This window comes from Haemaphysalis longicornis, unplaced genomic scaffold (genome assembly GCF_048455015.1).
Source record: "Haemaphysalis longicornis isolate Haplotype H1 unplaced genomic scaffold, Haemaphysalis longicornis Haplotype H1 scaffold_6, whole genome shotgun sequence".
Lineage (NCBI taxonomy): Eukaryota > Metazoa > Arthropoda > Arachnida > Ixodida > Ixodidae > Haemaphysalis > Haemaphysalis longicornis.
Window position 1 is genome coordinate 12,399,847 of NW_027526407.1, and position 22,080 is coordinate 12,421,926.

At 47.1% G+C, this 22,080-nt stretch overlaps 2 protein-coding genes across 3 annotated transcripts; one reads left to right on the forward strand and one right to left on the reverse strand.

Annotated features, from left to right (window-relative positions):
* Window positions 1–312: 312 nt before the first annotated feature.
* LOC144142247 (uncharacterized) lies at window positions 313–6,838 on the reverse strand. Of its 2 annotated transcripts, XM_077673609.1 has the most exons (7): window positions 4,395–6,837; window positions 3,873–3,963; window positions 3,416–3,517; window positions 3,133–3,213; window positions 2,984–3,055; window positions 2,542–2,876; window positions 313–2,426 (listed from the first exon to the last, which is right to left on the reverse strand). In XM_077673609.1, the coding sequence occupies exons 2-7, from the start codon at window positions 3,877–3,879 to the stop codon at window positions 2,028–2,030; spliced, it is 996 nt and encodes a 331-aa protein (XP_077529735.1). In that variant the 5' UTR covers window positions 3,880–3,963; window positions 4,395–6,837; the 3' UTR covers window positions 313–2,027. The 2 variants fall into 2 exon arrangements, with proteins under 2 accessions (XP_077529735.1, XP_077529736.1); XM_077673610.1 differs by having other exon boundaries at window positions 3,873–6,838.
* A 3,234-nt stretch (window positions 6,839–10,072) lies between these two features.
* Window positions 10,073–20,798, forward strand: LOC144142248 (carbohydrate sulfotransferase 10-like). Its single transcript, XM_077673611.1, has 2 exons — window positions 10,073–10,693; window positions 20,210–20,798. The coding sequence occupies exons 1-2, from the start codon at window positions 10,155–10,157 to the stop codon at window positions 20,460–20,462; spliced, it is 792 nt and encodes a 263-aa protein (XP_077529737.1). The 5' UTR covers window positions 10,073–10,154; the 3' UTR covers window positions 20,463–20,798.
* Window positions 20,799–22,080: the final 1,282 nt, after the last annotated feature.

The window sequence follows — 22,080 nt, forward strand, 5'->3', positions numbered from 1 at the left end:
TCCATTTTTCATGTGTGACACTAAAACGGGCACCAAAAGCTTAGGTGTGGCACTGCAGAGACTGCAAGCCCCGGAAAAGAAAATAACTGCTGCTACAGGTAACTACGCTTAGTTTAATATTTTTAGGAATTGCAGCGTTATCAGTATACAATTGTGCAACTACTGTGGAATAGTTTTGTGGTGCTCATTGTTATAATTTTACTGAAGCTTTTTTTTTCCTTCAGGAGGACATACTTGTTATAGACGGTGTGCTGTAACAGGTGCAGGTGTACTGCTGAACGTTTGGAAGGGCACTTTGATGCATATTCTTTGTTGACATTTTAGCACGAGGATGGTGTGAACTTGCTGTTTGTAAAGTGAATTGCCCTTTTGTGAGCAGTTTTGTATTTAAAGCAGGAATTTGCCCTCATTGAGTAAATAAAAGGCAGCAACTGTCAACACCAGAGTTGCCACTGGAAGGAAGTCTTGTATTGAGCGCTGTGCCCTGAACCAGTCAGGTGTTCTAGTTCCTTCTCTTGGCACTCGTTTTCATAAATGTGTGTAGCAGGGTTCAGGTTGTTTCTAATATTTATAGATTTCTTGTTTTGCACATATTGAAGCAACCTATTCAGTGCCAGTCCTATTGCATGCGTAAAAAGTGTATCTTCAGTTAAAGCTACACAAAAAGGTGTGAGAGGAGGAAATGTTTATTACAATAGTAAATTTCAATCACAAGAAAGCAACAGAGCAAAAGCATATGTACAAGTTTCAATAGGGAAGCATGTGACACCTAGAGAATGGTGACACCTAAAAAGGCTGCTGTGCCCCTCAGTGCACGAAAACAGAAGGTGACATCAATGTTCGTAGTCATTAACAAAATGCTCTCTCGTTTACCCTGTTCGCATGGCTCACATGATGCCAAGGCATAAAGGAATTACATGATACCAGCAACTACAAAAAACAGACTGGCAGCTCATAACCAAAGTTTGTCTTCCGCTATCCTGGGTGTTTGCCGACAGGTCATGGGGAAAACTGCAGGCACGTATGATTGTAGGGTTTAAAGCGCCGATGCAACGCAGGCAATGAGGTGCGCCGTAGCGGAGGGCTCCGGATTAATTTTGACCATTTGGGGATCTTTAAGGTGCGCCGAAACCTCGTACACGAGCTTTTTTGCTTTTCGCCTCCATCTGAACAGTGGCTGGGAATCGAACCCGCGTCCTCGCGCTCAACGCCTTAGCCACTGTGCCACCGCGGCGGGTAGGCACGCATGACTGAGATCTTGGATCTGTACACGATTTGCCACCAAAGAAAGAGCACTGCATATTCTTAGCCTTTGCCAGCTACCGCTCCATTCCAGAGGCACAAAGTAAAACATACACACAAAACCGTCTCCCGTACGCGGACATACGACGAAATGTAAACAAGCACTTTTTAGCGCGCTGCACACTGCATATCCGTCTTGTTCACTGGTTATGAAGGGACAAACATGGTAAAAATTGCAATAACTTTCTTTCTAAAGGAGAATTAAAGTGTTTGCACAGTTCACAACATAACACTTCTTGCACACACCCCGAAGTCATTGTCGCAGCATACCTACACCAGCATTGTCTGCTTTGCTGCCTGCGCTGTAGTTTGAGAAGCACCCACAAGTCAGTGCTGCAGTCTTATTGCACAGTCCCTATAAATAAAGACTAGATATCCATCCCTCGATTTCTAGGACAGTCTGCCCTCAATGGCACCATTATTCAAAGGGCACAACGGACTTGCTCAAATTTGTTAATGCAGAGCACACAGCCACTGTTTTGTCCAGCTGCGGGATCTCGTTCCCATTTCGCACCACAAGCATATCTGTGGGAATGGTGCTGGAAAGGATTGCGTACTTCTGGCGCAGCACACCAATCACACGCTCAACATGAATGCGGACATTCGCCAGCTTGCGCGTCCTCTCTACCTCCCAGGCAGATAGCTGAGGCTTACCTCTGGTGAACGCTGGCACTTCTAGTTTTGCACAATGCAAGCCTACTGCATCGCCAATGGTAAAGCCTCGGTCAGCTAGGCTTGTTGGTAACAGGTTGTCCCCCTGGTAACAGGTTGTCCAGTATTCCGCAAGATTCTGTCACCATCCTGTCACTTGTCCTGCCTCCCCAGCCTTCAGAGATGAAAGTTATGACTCCCTGGGGGGCTATACCTATTAAAAACTTCACAGTATTGTGGTTCTTGTAACGGGACCATGTCTGTGCTCTTGGAAGTGTGGAGGATGGCCTATTGATGAACACTTCAAAGCAGTCAATGATAACTGCTACCCTTGTTCCGAATGCCTGTCGGAAGCACATCGGCATGGTGCGTTGCAGGTGTTCCCGTTCCGGCCACTTCACAAGTTTGTTTAGGCGCACGTGCATTACGGAGAGCCATCGTTCCACAACCCTCGTTGCTGTTGCTTGGCTGACCTGCAAAAAGAAAGAACTGTATGAATAATGACATTCGCATTTCTTGTCTTTAGGTAACAACTGCACCCAACGAAGCTTTGTTTTTAAATTCCTGCTATGCGTGTACACCACTTACATTGAACCGATAAGCCAGGTCTTGCAGTGGTACACCAAGCCGGAGCCTCATGAGCGTCAGGAGCCTTTCTTGAAACCGTGTGAGCACATTCCTTGGTCCGGATGGAATACTTTTCTCAAGCAGGTTGAAAAGTGCGAGTAACATGGCAAAACTTGGGAGCCCCGTGTAAAGTTTCACCCGATTGCGGTCCTGTTCAAACATGGCTTGCGTGACCTCGAGCCTTTGTAGTTTCTCCTTTGCTTCCTGCAACTGTGTTCTGAGGGCAGCGTTGTCTTTTTTCAGGCACTCAACAATGCTTGAACTCTCCTCTGTTTGGGTAGTGCTATCCTGTAATGCTGGAACATGAACATAAGTAAAGGAGCAAATTTTAAGACCTTCATATTTTGCATTGTACTTAAACTTAGCGCACTGCATGAAATTTTGTGTAAAATGGTAGACTTACAAGGGGCAGCGTTGACAGCAGCATCAATGTGGCAAACCGAAGCTTGATCAGCAGCAGCACTTTTTCTGGAACCTGGGATGTTGAATTTTCCAGGATAAAGAATTTGCCCAACCTATCTAATATACATGTACGTGCAGTGTTACACTTACATGGTTCTGTGTTACCAGCATCCACCACGTGGGGAACAGGCACCTCCAAAGGGTCCGTGGACTCCGTTGCATTTTGAACTTCTAGAAGTGTTGGGGTCAACAGTTGCACCATTACTAATCATGAGAGCACCTGGGCCTTCCATGAGCATTAGCTATTCATTATTTTGCGACTACATGGAAAAGCATCCAAACACCAGTGCAAAATACATGAACAGTAGCACCTATGTATTTCAAAATTTGTGCAACTATGAGTTTCTTAGGTAGAAAACAAAACAATGTTAACCTGAATCGCTGTTTGTGAAACCAGCGTTTGTTCCAATGCTTGAAGGCTCGGAAGCCTGACCTTCGGCATCATGTTGGGGTGTTGCAGCTCGGACGAAGCCCCCTGTAATAAAAGGCCATGTAATGAAAAACAGCATTGCACCTGTGCGAAAACAACTTCCTGCGTTGGCACAAGGAACAAAAAAAAAGGAAGACCTCAACATGGTGACAATTACCAGGAATGGTGGTGACATTTTCCCAAGGCAGCATTCAGAAAAATGCCCCCACTGAATTAAGACACACCAACTTTCTGTAGTCATGGCTGCTCTTGCATGTCAGCCAATGAAAACAAAAATTTGAAGATTTACGAGATGTACTATCGCTGTACCTTATCTACTGCACTGATCTCACAACCATTAAGCAAACAACGACACTATGCGTCAAGGCTTGCGCTCCAAAAAGTATGGATAACATCTCACCTTTCATTCGAAGCAGCCTTTATGTTGTGGCCTAGGTTAAGGCTTGGAGCCCAGTCTGGGTTTGTGTCGTCCATGAGGTAGCATGGTTTCCCTGAAAAATTCAAATAAACAAAGAAAAGTTGACGGCGATAGTAGAAGGAAGAAGCAACTACGACGCCGAGCCATTTCATTCTCTCACCGCCGAGCCGTACAATTCATTCGAAAACACCAAAACGTTCGCTCGTGAAACCTTGTTACGAAAACATGCATGCTGCCGTAGCTTTGCACTTTGCTTACGAAAAGCGAGGTTGATAAAGCAAAGATCACGGCCAAGGACAACACTGCCGGATCACACAAAGAAAAAACAAAAGCGCACATACGCATAGGTTCGCACATTCAGGTGCATTTTTTGTTAGACACGCCAGAATCCGACCTAGACAGAAAATTGCAAGCTCGACGAAGTGAGCCCGCTTCACACGCCAACCAGCGCATCCGACGCCCACAAAACCGCGCACAGTTATGTAAAGCTCGAAATTTGCTTACCAGAAACGAAATGTGCGCTGCACACCTTGTAATGCGTGGCTTCTTTGTTGATGTCCCCACGGTTGATCCGGCGAAACCACTCGGCGCGACGCTTTGTTGACATTTCTTGCGTCTTGCTGCATTGCCAGCGGATCACGGTAGGCACCGCAAAGAAGCGCACCTTCTGAGCATTTTCACACCCGCCTGCAGTATTCGTTGACGAGTTGTAGCAGCCGCACACAGCGCAGTGTACCATGATTAAACCGCTACGCACACGGTGCGGGTAACGCTGCAGCGAACTGCCACTACCGCCACAGTTATGGCGGATCGCCAAATCGCCCTTCCCATAAGGCCTTGCGGCATCGCGGCTGAGCCGCTTGTGAATAGACTCTATAGGAATTGTTTATTTCAGGAAAAATTTATAGCTGATGCTCCCAAGAGCTCTCATTTTTCACAACTTTTGTGATATCACAAACCGTAGTACCCAAAAGTGTAAGGGGTGTCGACAGCGCTGTTTTCATGTTTCTGGGATTGTCTGCGTTAATAAACAACTCCTGGTTGCGAGAATGGTGTATTTAGATTCTCGGCAGCATAATCTATGGATACAGGCCAGCTTGTTTCCACCCTTTAGTGTCTCTGAACTAGCTGCGCCCCCACACAGATGCAGCATAAAATGCGTCAGTTGGCCAAGTGCGGTAAGCCCACTACCTCTTGGCTGCAAGAACGCCACGTGGTGTGAGTTGCATTCTACCACAATGGCATAATTTACGTTTGCGCAAGTTAATTTGTCTCATTAAACCACAAACCTGAATTCCAACAATACGAATGGCTGAAATAGGCATTCCGGGTTGACTGATTCCTTTTCAACAAAAACTGAAATGAATTTACTAACATAAATAGAGTGAATGCGAACGTTCAACTACAGCGCATCCGTTCAAATATTTTAGAAATACAGCCCAGAACTTGAAGGGCTTCCCTCCTACGAGAAGCCTTCCATTTTGTAAAGCGACGCTTTCAGCCAAACCAGTGACGCAGCGACCTTACTAGCGACTGGGCCAGGATTGCATAGATTGCCGAAGTCCCTGCCACAGCTGTCTGCATTTGCGGATTCGCCGTGAAGCGGCCGCCATTTTGGCACAACTCGCCGCAATCGCGGTCTCAGATTTCGCTCTCGGCGCCGTCTCCACACGCAATATGTCAACAAAACATAATAAAATCGAAAAAGGAGTTGGCAATACCCACGCCACTTAGCGTTAGTTGTCGGCACGGCGCCTTTTTTTAGCTTTCGCGGGACGTTTGAATTCATCGGAACTCCGTGTCTGATGGCCTATGGCGCCGCGCCGTAAGGAAAGAGTTAAGGCAGACGGAGAGTCTTCTTCTGTAATTGTTGTTTTGTTTCTTGTGGCCCTTATGACCCCTGGGGTGTTTGGATGTATGGCTTTCTCGAGTGTAAAGGGTGTTACATTGATAAATGGGCGTCTATAAAAAATTTCTGCTTGGCGATCAAACTTTACACAAAGGTCGGGTTTTGTGGCCTACTTTATTTGACACCAACAAAAAAATTTCAGATACCTGCTTATTTTGAAAACAAATAAAAACAGTTTTTACCCGTGGAAATCTGAGGTTCACTTTGGCGATATTGACCGCCGTTGCAGTGTGGCGCCCCCTCGGGTATTCAGTACAAGACACATGATGCCGTTAGAGGCAGGTTCGCGGTTTAAATGTAGCGGAAATTTGGTGTGTCGTCGTTTGGAGTTTTAACTTTCTTTGTTTTGGCATCTTCTGTCCATATTCTTCCGGTTACGTGTGATGGGAAAAAAACCGTACGGTAATATTACGTTATGTTTGCCAAACAAGGGGTTTGTAATTATTTTAGAATACTAGTGTGCCATGAAAGCTCATTTTACGTTGGGCCGTAACTGTGCGTTCACTTTTCTTGGAAGCGTTAGTGGGCCCCAGTCGACAAATCAACAGAAAATACGAAAGGATGATCCTGTAAGTAAATGGGACCTTCTGCCGTTTGCACGACAGAAATACCTGTCCTGGGACATACATTATGTATTTCGACTGCAGAGATTTCTGTCACCAACAGACTTCCCTGTAGAACCAACAGATATCTCTTTTCTACCACAGATATTCCTGTTGTACCACATAAATTTTGTGCGGCGGAAAAGTCTGTGGTATTTTTCGACCGGGGCACCTCCTTTTTGATTATCAAGAAGGCATCTGTGGTTGATGAACCAGTTTTAACCTTATGATGATGTGCGTAAATGGTCGTTATCTTTAATGAAGGTTTGTAGCCTGTTTATTAGCCCTTTCAGCCACAAATTATTATATTCACTACAGGAAAATTTCATACTTAGAGGTTTAGCAGTGTCGAGTGTCTAGAGGTAAGAAGAAAAAGTTCAGTCTCTCTAGAATACTGATTACGCAAATGGCGTCGCGTCCTCATACGGAGGCACCATTACTCAAACCTGCTTTTCCCTATAAAAAATAATAAATATCCTGAGGCAGCTTACAAAAAAGGAGGTGAAGTAATAATTTCTGCACATGAAAGAGGTGTTTTTAGCCTTTATAAATGATTTACGCCGCAGTAAAAGAGAACTTAGGACGGCAACACACCGGAGCTCCCACAAAACTTGGTGGCGTCCATTTTCAAACGATGTTTATGAGTGCGGTTTCGCCGTTCCACATCACGTGGTGCTACCTTTCACTTCCGTAGGTTTCGAACGTCAGCCGCACCGCTCTGCAGCATGAACTCTTTTCGTTTTCACGAGGAAAACGACGAAGAAAGTCGCGTCTCTATATGGAGACACGGTGAGTGAAAGGGTTAGACCGTCCTTAGACATGCGGCAGTCTGATTGGTTAAAGCGCTTCTCTACCGTGTTTCTCTTATGGCTTGCAGAGCTTGTGAATATTTTATAACAAGGCCAAACATCTCAAAAGCGAAAAGCAGAAGAACGTTAGGCGAAACCAAAATGGCCGTTGGAGAAAAGCACAGAAAGTCGCGTCTTTAGCCACGAAAATAATAAAAATAAACGACGGAGTAAAACACCCGGATCTAAGACATTCTAGCTGAAATTACTTAAGTTAGACAAGCTGAACAAGTAGACGTGAACCTCTCAAGCAATGCCAAGAACGGACAGCCGGTGGATCAACAGCTGCACAGAATGGTGGCCGAAAATGCGGCAAGGAGAGGAAAAACCACTCAATGGAGGACGGGATTGCATCAAGAATTTGGTAGAAAATTGAGACAGCGCCGAGTACGAGCGGTTCAAGTTCTCGGAAGAAACAATCTTCCTTCTTTAGGCGTAGAAGATGCGTAATGACGATGGCTGTAACCGCAGCTTGATTTTGTGTGCTTGCGAAATATTCTTGAAACCAGCTGTTGTATACAAACTGAGCACCCGCCGCACCTTGCGGCAACGAGCGCTCTTTCAAATACGCTATGCCGAAACAGGTGCACGGTGTATGTTCTAAGCGAATGAGAGGTTTTTTTTTTGCCGGTGTATCGTTGGCAGAGCGTCATTTCTCATGTCACGAACTGTTCCCTTCAAAGTGTGTCAGCGCATACAAACATTCGTTATTTACGACGCATCGAACAAGCTCGGCGTTTCTATAATTGCAGTTGTTTTCTGGGAAGATTTTATGTGAGCCACGCGAATCGGCGTTTTTATTTGCCCTGCGTGCCAAGTGCATATTAGAATATTTCTGGAGGTTTTGTCATCCTTTTTTGGGGAAAAGCAGAAAACGGCAAGCATAATTCGGTTTTAAGACCGCTACACTGGCAGGACCAAATTACCACCTGAACACGTTGGCGTAAACTGAACTGAAGCAGGCAAAAGAACCCACCGGGGCATACGAGTGGCAAGACTGCATTGAGATGCGTGCGTGGTGTGTGCGATAGAAGCGCTAGAAAAGTTTTTTTAAAATGGTTTGGCAGTCGAGGCGAGCGGGCTGGGTAATTTTGGTTGCCACAATACCTTCTGTTGTCACCTTTCTCGCCCTTGAAGTTTATCTTCGGAACTGGACAAAGGTATGTTGAAAGACAGCTCCGCTATTGATGTGGATGCCTTGATAAACGTTTATGTGCTGTGTCCTCACAGTAGAAGACCTAAATTTGCGACTCAAACTAAATTTTACGAATGAAACCTTAGATAGCGCACTAAGCACTTTACAATTCAAGGCTGTACAATGTTGTTTGAGCGTAATGTTTGAGGAAACGGAGGCTGGTTCAGACTGCTGGGCCTGAATACGTTCGTTGCAAAGGTGTCCTATAGTTCTCATCCACGCTGTTTTTAAAAACCTTTTTTTTTGCTATCTTTCGCATCATTACTGCTGCAACGTAAATTATAAATATGTTTCTAATAAGACACCTTTGTTACGTCAAGACTTACAACTGGAATATGCCTGCCATTTTGTCCCTTAATATTCTGCTACAGTTAAAAGGGTTGAGAGTTGGGCGAGTTGGTAATGATGCATCTCGAAAAACAAACTGCGCGCAAATTAACGAGGACAAGAACGCATAAAGACGGCACAAGCGCAGACGGCACCCGCGTTTGTGCCGTCTTTATGTGTTCTTGTCTCCGTTAATTTGCGCGCAGTTTGTTTTTCGATCTGCTACAATTATATTGCATGCAAAGCAACATGTTTTTGTGATTATGCCCAGTTCTCAGGCTCTTTCCGTCCTAACACTACCTCGCGTTATCGAGGTCGGGTATCAATTGCTAATGCAAGGGTTATGCTCATGGAAAACAAATCCGTAATTAATCATTCAGGTGATTGTAAGTGATCCCGCTGTTTAGGTTATTAAATATATTTCGTTATGACTATCAGTATTGCACGTGCGCACCGGTAAAGGACAAAGTAAATAGATATCTTTTCAGCCTAGTAGCTCTTGTTTGCGTCACTACTTGTTCAGGCAGAGCTCTTGGCATTGCAAATGTACTGCACGTTTTCAAACACGTTGAACAACCAGTTCAAAGAAAACCCACAACGTGGAGTAAGACTCGACGGAAGGGCAAACATCTTTTTCGTTCAAACATTTTTACGCTCGTTCTCGTGAAATGGTGGCGTATTTCTTTAATGTGCACTTACCGTTGTGAGAAGATCAAGTTGAGCAATATTCTTTAATAGTTTTATACGGGGGTTGTACAGCCTCCTGTCGTTGCGTCATTTTTAAAATTCTTACCATGTGCCAGCGGGTAAGGGTGGCTTTAAGGTTTGTTGAAGCTTGTTCTTATGGTTGTATAAATTTTTCGCTGTTATATTCCTCACTGGTACACCTATCTAATGGAGGGATCCCAAATCATATTGTTGCCTCCGCCTCCGTTACCTCCGCCTCGACCGGGACGGTCGTCGTCGACCAGGGGGGTGATGTTACGGGACTCGCCTTGACCCAAGAACGATGACGACGATGACGAGGTGCCTGGCGCGCACCTTGCATGAGCCCTGTTATGGTCGCTATGTACATAATGTAAATAGATCGCTTCAGCCTATCGCATCGCTCATCTCACCTTTGTCCTGCCGCCAAATAAAAATATCGAAGTTTTTTAAAATAGGGACAACTCTCGCGAGTGCGTTGGGCGTTAAATACGTTGCCCTTCTCCACAGTAAACCTACGCAAGACACGGAGATACGTTGCAATATTTTCTTCTGTGATTCGTGTCGCAGGGTTCCTGTAGCTTGCTCAGCGACGACGACGACCGGTTGGGCGAAGGTGAAAATACTAAAAGTGGCGAAGTCGACGACCTACCAGCCAGGCTGGCCCGTGTATACTTGATGTGCAAAAAGTACGCTGGACTTCAATGCAACGACACAACTGGCCAGAATACAAGGAGGGACTATTTGCATTGCGGCAGAGGGCAGCCTTCGTTCTACCTCGTCCGAAATCGCCGGTTCGGATTTTGCTCCATTCCAAAAACGGCCTCTTCTAGTCTGAAAGCACTCATTCTAAAAGCGGAGCACTTCAAAGATCCGGGAGATGACGCGGACCAGATATTTTTTAAATTTCAGAAGTGGTTCAAGCCCGTGCTTCCGAGCACCGTTTGGGAAAATAAGTTAGGTTCTGCATACATTAAACTTCTTGTAGTCCGGCACCCCTTCGAGAGGCTTGTCTCTGCATACGTGGACAAAGTCAGGACAACCCGTCCATTTTTACCCAGTGTGAAGCAGATGTACAAAAATGGCTTTGTTGGCAAAGGACCCAACGGGACATTTACGTTCGGCGAGTTCGTCAACTATATTCTGGAGCTACCTGCCGATAAGTGGGACAATCACTGGGCTCCATTCACGCCTCGTTGCAGGCCTTGTAGCATGAGGTAAGCACAGTCACCTTTAAAGCAATGCTTTACTAATCTGGTCGAGTGGTTTCGCCGTCGCGGAGGATTCGACCTTCATTTGTCCGCTGCTGCACCGTAACCTTGGTAACACATCATGTGACTCACAGGCCGAGCTCCGCCGACAACCGTGGTCGCTAGCCACCGTCGCGCCAGCTCGGATGCCGGCAGGCGCATGCGCTCTCCGCAGCGGGGGCGCGCCCTGACCACGTGACTCGCCGCGTGTATGCGGGCTTGGCCATGAGTCGGAGCGAGGAGGGGCTGTCTTCTCTTCTCTCAGCGTTGCGCGGAGGCTTGAAACTTTGAGCCGTCGCCAGGAAGCGGCTTCTGACCACCCTCATGTTTGCCCGGCGAGCTGCGTCCCTGCAGAGAGTACGGAATGCCAAACGCTCTAAGCTAGTGGGCCTCCTCGATTATCAGTCCCGGATCGTCCGCTGACTGCCCGAGATGCGATGCGGCGCTCGATTTTCCCGTGTATTCCTATGGGACTTCCGTTCCGAAAGTAGTCCTCGGACTGCCCGCGGACCGTCCAGGACTGATCAATCGAGGATGCCCAGTGTCGACGACTAGGAAGAGCGCGCAATCGGGCTCGAACTACTCTGGAAGCGGGGCCCCAACCGCAGACAATGGGGAACTTTTAAGTGCGAATTGTCCATCGACGATTGTCCATCGACGGCTTTGATGTAGTCGCCCTCATAGATACGGGAGCAGACTACTCATAATGTCCTCTTCAATGCCCATGACCGTGAGGGTATAATAAAAAATAAAAAATAAAAAAATAATTAAAAATGATAAATAAATAAATAAAAATGAGCGGATCATTCGCGTCTAAGGTGAAGAAAGTTACGACCAAGTGGGACGGTCCGAACACGCACAGCAGGAGGCCACCTCGTAACGTCAAGTGGAACGTGCACATCACGCGTCAGGCACCTCGCACTCTGCTGCGTTTGTTATTTTGACTAACAGTGCCCGCGACGTAATTTTGGAATGGACGTCTTGACGGCAAACGGTGCAATAATTTATCTGCTGACCAAGTCGATAATCCCCCCCCCCCTTCCGATCACTCCATGACGCCGGAACAGAACCCCGAACACCGTGATGCTGTAAGGATAGCCGATGATCTTGTCACTCTGCCACTCCGCGCAAGCTTGATAATCACCGTTTACTGTCGTTTACTGTAAAGATGCTGTCCTTGACGTCGAAGCTATTGTAAAGGGTGACCAAAGTTTGCTTCTCGACCTCGGTGTCTCTGTCGCAAGAGGCATTGCGCGCTTTAGGCAACGCCAATCGCACGTTTAAGTCACTAATTTCACCGAGAAGGTCCAGCATTTAAACAAGGGTGCTGCAATGGCGTTCCTCGAAGAAACACAAGCAGCAAGTGACGTGATCGCTGTCGCCGACTATGAACGCGCACCCGAAGATTCCTTCAAGCTTCCGCATCCCTTCGACGTGAACCCGGAGCTACCGCAAGAAAAACGGAAGAAATTATTGGCTTTGCTGCGTCACACAGCGAGTGGTTTTCATCGAACTCAAAATTAAGCCAGAAACCTCTAGCGAAGCACCGGATAATAACCGAAGATGGAGCCCGACCTACCCGACAGTCACCGTACCGCGTGTCTTCACACGAGCGGGAAGCCATATGGGCACAAGTCGGCGACATGCTCAGCGACGACATTATACAGCCATCAAAAAGCTCCTGGGTTGCGCCGGTCGTACTCGGAAAGAAAAAAGACGGCACTTCAAGGTTCTGCGTTGACTACCGGAGACTGAATAAAATCACCAAAAAGGACGTGTACACCCTGCCACGAATCGACGACGCCCTCGACCACCTCTGCTACGCGAAGTACTTCTCATCGATGGATCTGAAGAGCGGCTACTGGAAAATTGAAGTGGACGAGAGAGACAGAGAGAAGACGGCATTCATAACTTCGGACGGCCGATACGAGTTCAAGGTGATGCCGTTTGAGTTGTGCACGGCTCCAGCAACGTTTCAGAGTCATGGACACTGTGCCGGCTGGCCTGAAGTGGCACACCTGCCTACTATACCTTGACGACGTTGTGGTAGTCGCCCGGACTTTCGACGAACACCTTGCAAGGTTGGCGTCTGTAGTCGAGGCCATTCCTACATCGGGTTTAACGCTGAAGCCTGAAAAGTGCCGTTTCGCGTATGAGGAACTCAAGTTTTTGGGCCACGTGGTCAACGCCGCGGGAGTCTTGCCTGACCCGGCGAAAACTTCAGCCATAGCGAAATTCCCAAAGCCGAGAGGCAAGAAGGGCGTGCGAAGATTTCTCGGACTATGCGCCTACTACCGGCGCTTCGTCGCAAACTTCGCACGGATTGCAGAGCCACTCACGCGCTTGACGAAAGATAGCACACCTTGCAGCTGCGAAAGCGCCCAAGAGAAAGCATTCTTCGAGCTGCAACAGCGCCTGCGAAGCCCGTCTGTGCTCGCTAATTTCGACGAAAACACCGAAACAGAAATGCACTCGGGCGCCAGTGATTAGGCTTGGGGGCCGTTCTTGTCCAAAAGCAAAGCAGTTACGAAAACGTAATCGCATATGCCAGCCGTGGTCTGTCCAAGGAAGAAAAAACTACTCAGCCTCTGAGAAAGAAAGCCTCGGGATTATATGTGTCATTTCGAAATTTCGCCCATACGTGTATGGAAGACCGTTCAAGGTTCTGACAGACCACCATGCGCTGTGTTGGCTCGCCAATTCGGAGGACCCCTCTGGTCGTTTGGGTAGGTGGAGCCTGCGCCTGCAAGAATTTGACGTTAAAATCGTCTATAAATCAGGCAGGAAACGCTCCGACGCCGACCGCCTGTCTCGCACCCCCGTTTACCCACCCCCACAACATTCCGAGGAAGACAGCGTGTTCTTCGAAGTCGTGATGGACAGCGACCCAGCAACCCAGAAGCGTGCCGACCCCAAGTTACGCGTCATGATCGACTACCTCGAAGGACGCAACGTCAGCGTGCCAAAGGCCTTCGAACGCAACTTACCTGCATTCAGCCTCAAAAACTCCGTCCTCGTGAAGAAAAATATCAACCCCGGAACGAGAACACATTATCTTCTTGTCTTCCCCGCAGACCTCCGTGACTAAATAATTTTAGAAGCGTGCCACGACGACCCGTATTCCGGACATCTTGGCACAGCATGAACTATGGGGAAAATCAAGGCGAAGTACTACTGGCCCCACCTTACAACCGATGTGTCCCACTACGTCCACAGCTGCCGTGACTGCCAGCGACGAAAAGCGCCCCCGACGAGACCCGCCGGACTTATGCAGCCGATCAGTGTGCCATCGAGGCCCTTTCAACAGATTGGAATGGATCTCCTAAGCCCGTTCCCTACGTCACGAGCCAAGAACAAGTGGATTTTCGTAGCGACAGACTACATAATGCTCTACGCAGCGAAGACCGCCGCCCTTCCGAGAAGGACTGCGCAAGATGTTGCGAAGTTCTTCATGAACCAAGTTTTGCTGCGACAGGGAGCCCCTGAAGTCGTAATCACGGACAGCGGAACGGCTTTTACTGCGGAGCTGATCCAAGGAATCTTACGCTACAGCAACACGGTTCACCGAAGAACATCGGCGTACTACCACCAAACGAACCGACGAACGGAACGTCTGAACAAAACGATCGCGGATATGCTGTCTATGTACGTCGACGTTGAACATAAAACTTGGGACGAGGTCCTCCCGTATGTCACGTTTCCGTACAACACAGCGATCCAGAAAACTATGTACATGACACCGTTCGATCTTGTCTAGGGAAGACGGCCGACCACGATGCTTGACGCCATGCTTCCACACGTAGAAGACGACGACCTCAGCGCGGACGTCCAAGAATACCTTCAACGTACGGAGGAGGCCCGCCAGCTCGCTCGAGTTCGTAAAATTCACCAGAAGTTGGTGGATGCCGGCCGCTACAACCTCCAACGCCGAGACGCTGAGTACCACCCAGGAGATCGTGTGTGGGTTTGGACTCCCATTCGACAACGCGGAATCAGGAGCTTCTGCGACGGTATTTCGGACCTTACCAGATTCTACCACGTCTTGGCCTACTGACCTACGAAGTGATCACCGATGGTGATTTCGGCACAGCACGACGACGCACGCGACCCGCAGTCGTCCATGTGGTGCGCCTCAAACCTTACTGCGCAAGATGACGGACTTATTTTTCTTGTTTTCGTGTTGCTGTTTGTTCGGACTGTCATTTTACTTTAGCATCGGGTCGATGCACTCTTAGAGGGGGGGGGGGGGTAATGCCGCGAACGCTGCATTGGTTTTGTTTATTTATGGTTTGGTTTTACTGCTCGGCAGTGCACGGCTCTGTTATCCGTGTCCCAAGCGAAGCGCATGTTTCATTCTTTATTTTTAGGCCGCATAGGTTATCTCATTTAGATAAAGAGTGTTTCGCCCTAACGTCACTAGCCTAGAATAATCTTCTTTGATCTACAATGTTCTGGATGTAAACCAGCGGTTCGAGAACCGCTCGCGCCGAAAGATAAATAAACCTGCAGAGCAGACGCCGCGGTATTCGATTCGCCGACACCAGTCTGCGCACGTCAGTTTGTTGACTGCTGTTTCGACGCCTGTGTATTGTTTTTAGGGGAGCACAAGTTCGCTCCAATGAACTTGTTTTTCCTTCAAGACAGCTGCGCAGTCTTTGGCTACGGTAAAATATTGTAGGTTTTGTTGGTGTAGTACTAAGGTTTTCTGCATATACGCAGAGAGCCGACAGAAAATGTGGAGAAAAGAGTTTATTCGTAGATCTCAATTATTCTATGGGGGTATGGCTATGTTGCGTTCTTGGCGCCTGTGTTTTTACATGCGCGGCAGGTAATGACGAAGTAGCACTAGTAGGCGTAAGCCGCAGGATTTCCGAACATACTATGAATTGACCAGCTAGTGCGTCTCACCGACAGTTAACCGACGCATACTTTAGAACCTCAAGTTTAACGCACTGGCACTTGGCGGAGAACTCACCCGAGTTTATATCTGGGGATTGGTACGTCTCTTGTAAGTGCAGCGCACTTTAGGCGCTCGCCTTGTCATTGTCGCTCGCTCGCTGGACCCAAGTAGAGCAACAGGGCGTCCCGTGGTAACGCTGTCGTTCGCGGCGTACCCCAGAGGCTTCGAAAGCCAAGCGGTTTATATAGTCATAAGCGTTCGAAACTCGTGAACCGCTGGCGCTGGTCCCAGTTGTTTAGCGCAAACAAAACTACAGGTACGTTTGAGGCAAAATGTACGTAATTAACCTGCAGCACCCACGTTCATTTAATTAGCAACGCTCGTTGGGTTTGTTTTTACGAAAATGAGCGAAAAAAGCGGCAGCGCAAGAAAACAATGGCGCGTTCTTTTTATATTTTTATTGATTTTTTTATTGGCAATGGCGCATTCGAAATGACGCACAAAGGCTCAACGCGCAAGAAGAAAATGGCGCGTTCGGAATGCCGCAGAAAGGCTTCAGCCGCGCAAGAAAAAATGGCGCGTTCTGAATGACACAGAAAGACTCCAGCCCCGCAAGAAAAAAAAATTACGTGTTTGAATTGACACAAAACAGCTCCAGCATACGAAATTAAAACAAGCACAAAAGTAACAGAACTCACGCTGGCGCAGTTTCGGCCAGGGGGCGCGCGAGCACTGCGAAGGCGGGAAATTTTAAATGCATTGGGTGGTAGCAGTGAGCGGATAACGGCGGTACAACCCATTATGGCGAATCGCTGCTCTGCACTCCCCACAGTTTTCACGTTGAGTGGAACGGATTTCATTTTTATATAATTGAAATAGTGCATTTGCATTCGCGTTCACGCCTTCTACTTGCAACATCTATTGTGCTTGATATGGTCTGGTCAATGGGCGCTTGCTTGGTCTATGTATACACCATCGCGAAATGCAGGACAAATTTGTATTTGTTTCTCCTTTGGGAGTTGCTTTCGCAGGTAGTTGCTCCACATGTAGAACAGGAACTGTTAACCTAATTGCAAACGTTTTTAGTCTGCTGCTTTGGAGACCGGTACTTTTGGCGTCGGTGTTAAGATGAAGCCACTGCAGTAGAATTTTTAGTTATTGTTAAAATCACGCTTTCCGGGTCGCTTTGGTTTATACGTCAGTCACGTGCACTTGGGTTTTCTTTGCAGGACGAATGCGTCTCCTTCACATCTCCAGATCGGGTGTCCTGATGTCTGACGGAACCGTTGCCCCATATTTTTCTTATCTCATTGCTCTATCGATTGAGTAGTTTTCCCCTGGTGGTAGTCTCGTCTCTGGGCAGCCATTTTGTAGCGTGAGCTATACTGGCCGATGTTGAGCAGTTTCGCGTGGCTCCTGGAGAGCCGTACTGCGCATGCGCGAGGAGCATTGACGTCTCACGGCGCACAGCTGGCGCGCCGGAGCCGCCGCCGCCGCCGCGAGTGGATTGTCTTGGATTGGACGGGATTGGATTGGATTAGATTGTATTGGGTTGGATTGGAAATCGTTTTAGCAGCAGTAAGATTGATAATAAGCTAATCCTATACAGCCAGGAAACCTAAGAATAACCAGCTAAACCTTAGCTCACGCTACGTATATCCTGGCATAGCCGAGCTAAGCCACTGCTAATTTTTTTCGTTGGGTGTCCAGAGACATTAGATTCTTCGCATTATGTACCCAGTCTACATTACATTATGTACATCTATGTACATTATGCCTCAGTCTACTTTTCGACGGAGTTTTAGGTGCGATGTTTTCCACCAGGAGCTTGCTACTTTATTCGAGGCGCTTGTTTCTAATGCCTAAGTCTTAGTCCCAGCTTTGCTTCTGTCATGGCTTGTTGTGCTAATCAAGGTTGTCGTTTTCTTTCAAGGTGTTCGCTAAGACATTGGGCGTACACCCCTCAAGTCATTACTGGTGGTACAGTTTGACTGTACTCTATTTTTGGCAGGGTTCATTACTGTTCATTATTTTAGGATGCTGGCTGAAATCATCCCAGTGCATGCAATATCCACGAAAGATATTTTCATGCGGTTTGGGTCTGCACTGAACAGTAGTTGTATTGATTTACCTGTCGAAGCTTTTCGCTGCCTAAACTGGAAAGGGTGCTAAGATGATGATGATGTGCATTCACAAATACTTCCTATTTGTTCATATGAATCTTTACTAGTACTATTTTACTTTCTTAGTGCAGGTCCTGAGGCATTTTTTCCAGGTGTAGTATTGCGCACTCACAAATAGGACAATTTTTTCGACAAATTTCAAGTGGCCTAAATACTCCTTACTCCCAACCCTGACCTCTCCCAGTCAAGCTTCAGAAGTGCGACTTCCACAGTGGCCGTAAACAATTATAGAGAAATCGTGGCCCATGGGCTGCGCGTGTTGTGTCCTGGAACTATTCCTTCGTTTAAACAATAAATCTTCCACAAACATCCCTTACTGGCTGAGAAAAACTTGCGCAACCATTTTTGTGGCCTGTTTTTTGTTCCCTTTTGTTCATTCGGGTTCTGCTGTGCACCCGTCGAAACTTTATGTGAAGCCTTCAAAGTACGCTTGCATCCGTCAACACATCCTTTCTGGAAACACTACGTTGAACATTATAAGAATAGCAGCGCACAGAAAAAATATATGCGCATTATTTTGGGGATTTCAGCTGTGCTCGTATAGACACGACCTGCAAGTGAAAGAAAAAAAAATCTGCAATTGAAAGCAATTCACGATAACCCGATGAATAAGTATCATACTACCTTCAAAAGAAGGGTGGCATGAATGATGGGTAATTCAATGGCTCATGGGTAGTTTATACATATCAGACCCACGCTGTTCAGCGTTACATTACGTGGGTCGCTTCGATGTTCTACTTTATGCGTGTGGTGTATTTTAAGTTCGCCGCTAAAGATGAAGTGCGAACAGCGTAGGAAAATGAGGCGCAGAATGCGCTGTACAGGAGTAGTTAACCACTGCATTGGATGTGAACATCTGTCCGTGTTTTCTGCATTTCGATTATCGTATATTATTGTCGATTTTTGAAATGGCGTCAGTTCGGTTATTTTTTTGTCATTTTTGCTCTTACCCCGGTTTTTCCGAACAAGATTGCTTTAAAGTTAGAGAAAAGGTACAGAAATCGTGTCAATTCAGTTTGAGTGCAGCATCTATAAAAATCCTAATAATTTACTGACATTTTTGTGTGTGTTTACAGCGTTTAATGTCGCAAGCGACGAACAATATTGTTAAAGTCGTTTTTCTGGCTGTAATGACTATTCGATTTTTGATGCCCAAGTTCTTCATGTCCTTAGCACGTCGTTATTGTGGCTGCGAAGGTGGCGTCTCTGAGGCACGCTGCTCATGTGGGATTACTTGTACCCGACATATCCTTTTTTTGTACATCATAAAGGTAGCTATTTTTGACCTTAAGGTATAAACAGTATTGCCTAATTCTGAGCAGCACATTTTAAATGCTTCTATTGAAAATACGACATACTCAAACGCGCCAAGGAAGTTTTCAAGAGCATTTAAAGCATATTCGCCAAAGTTCTGTAGTGGCAGTGTAATAAATTTTCTCGGGAATGTTTTAGTGTTTGAAAAGTACTAAGAAACTCCATACTTCAACAAATTGGTGCGAAATGTGGGACTCCTGCCATCACAAATAAGTACGAGTGCTGCGATAAAACGAAAGCCTTTATCCTCAGCAGCTACAGAGCTGTGATATTCATCTCCCTTTGTTTTATTTGCCAAAAATGATTTTCGTCAAAACTAGAAACATGTCTCGCGAATATAAATCATCAGTGCCTGAACAGCGGAGCTGCTGTTACTAGCCGTAAGTTAGGGATTTGTGCGAACCGAAAACTTCCCGAGAGAAGGTCGAGTGCTCGCGCACGCGTACCTCGAGGTGCGTTCGTCAGGCTAAGCGTACCAACTTAGGGTGTTTGGCCAATATTGGCCAAGAAAAGTCCATCCTTGGCCACGTGCCTCGGGTGCACGTTTGTCAAGCCAAGTATACTTTGCCAACATTTGCCAACACTGGCCACAAAAACACTCCAGCGTCCGCCGTATCGTGGCAAAACTTGCTCAGAACGGGGAAGACGCGTCATAGCGTACGCCAATCATTCGTTCGTCCTCGTGTCGCCGTGCGCATGTGCTCTGTACCGTAGAAGAGCAGTGACTTGAATGTCGAAGCTTCTGTAGGTGATCATGCTCTCCACATGGCTCAGCCGCGGATAGGTCTCCGGCCGAGGAAGAGGCCGTGCTTCGAGAGGCTCGGCGGACAAAGCATCCGCTAGGGATGATAATTCACGCTTGCAGAGTGGCGTACGAACACACCTACCGAAACGACGAGCTCACTCTGGCCTTGCTCAAAACATAAGGTCATTGAAATGGCATGCCGTCGACGTCAACCACGACACCACAACGATACTAAAACCCAACTTTGTGTCCGTAAGGGATCACCTACAACTGCTTCGCCATTCAAGTCTTGCGCCCGAGGGCAAGCTTCCCTGATTTTTCTGTTATCCGTTCCTGTACAGGTACAACGTCATCGCAAGAGTGGAGACGCTCGACCGTGACTTGGAAGCTTTTCTGCCAAGAATTGGCCTCTCAGGATGGTCACTTCCCAAGAGAAACGTGAAGGCCCAAAAGAATGGCAGTCTAACACGAGAAATCCCTCAGTACTTCTCGGAGGTGTCACGCCAGCAGATGCTCCGGCTGCACGCGATTTACATGTACGATTTTGAACTGTTTGGTTACAGACTCGAAGGGTACACAGATCCTGTGCTCTAAACATGCTTTGGAGATCTGCGGTGTGGTGATGTATGGTATCGCTTGCTGGAATAATCTCAACTGTGCTAATGGAGACTTACTAAGGAGCTTTTAGCCGAGTGACAAGTTCCCTATATATATATATATATATTGTTACGTGGCGCAGGACATAAACGATGAGATGTGGGTGATGTATTTTACACTATTTACATGGCCGCTATCGCCGAGCTCGCACCGGCTGCGTCTTAGCCACTCCCTCGTCGTCGTCGATGTTGGGACATCGGGAATTGTCCACTTGTTCGTAACACCACCCCCCGGCTAAAGACGACCGCCCCGGTCGCGCTCGGTCACCGTGAATGGATGGGTGCGGTAAGGATGACATGCGATGCGTATAAACACTGAAGTCCTTTCGTGCACGGCGAATTACAATGGAGATCTCCGATGTCGACTGGTCCCCGAACATCGACGCCCACAAAGTCACGACGAACCGATGAAGGTGCTGGGAACCGTGCCGGACGAAAAGGCTGGGGACACGGCCGAGGCGACACGTTTTGGCTGGTCACGTCTCGTCAGGTCTCGGTTCTTGATCGGTTTCTCATGGGCTGGGGCCACGGGGCGGGGGCATCGTCATGTGCTGATCGCGGTGGGGCTGGGGCTGCCCGACACGGCCCGCGTACCCTCGATGTTTGCGTCAGGGCCTAGAAGTAGCGATGCTGGGGCCAAGACGAGGCGAAACCCGCACACTCCACCAGCTCGGCGATAGCCGCCATGTAAATAGTGTAAAATACATCAACCACATCTCATCGTTCATGCCCTGCGCCACGTAACAATGTATATATATATATATATATATATATATATATATATATATATATATATATACATATATATATATATATATATATATATATATATATATATATATATATATAAAGACAGAATAAGGTTTGGCAGCCAAGAAAACCTCGGAAAGCAAAGGGGGGAATGCGGTAGGTCCTAGAAACAGGTGAAGAATTTTTTTTGAGTCAGATAGAAAGTGGTGAAAAAATGCCGTGAAACCAACCCCCCAAAATTTTGGAAAATTCTACAACAAAAAGCAACTCTACCCATAACATTTCCCTCTCCTATTCAGATGGATCGCATGTTCTACTTGCGCAGCGCGCCAACGTCATGATCCAGTATTTTTCTTCCGTTTTTACCCGCGAACACGACCTCGATAGCTCCGTCCCTTGCAGCTATAATTTTTTCTCAAATGCCTCTCGTCACCGTTACTCCCGAACGCATAATGAAGATAACCGATAGTTTAAAGGTGTCAAGTGCTCCAGGAGGCGATAACTTAACTAGCAAGATAATCAAAGCCACCAAAATGACATCTAGCAAGATTTTGCACATAATCTTTGCCCAATCGATAGTTACCGGTGCACTTCCGAACGACTCGACACTTAGCAGAATAGTTCCTTCCGGATAAGAAATGAGGCAACCATTCCGATCCTTGAAATTGACGCTCTTTTTCGCTAACATGCATCTCGTGTAAATTACTAGAACACACAATATATTCCCAAATTGCGCGTCACCGCGACAGCAACAAATTCTTCATTCCCAAACAACACGGATTCCGGCCCGGGCTTTTATGTGAAAC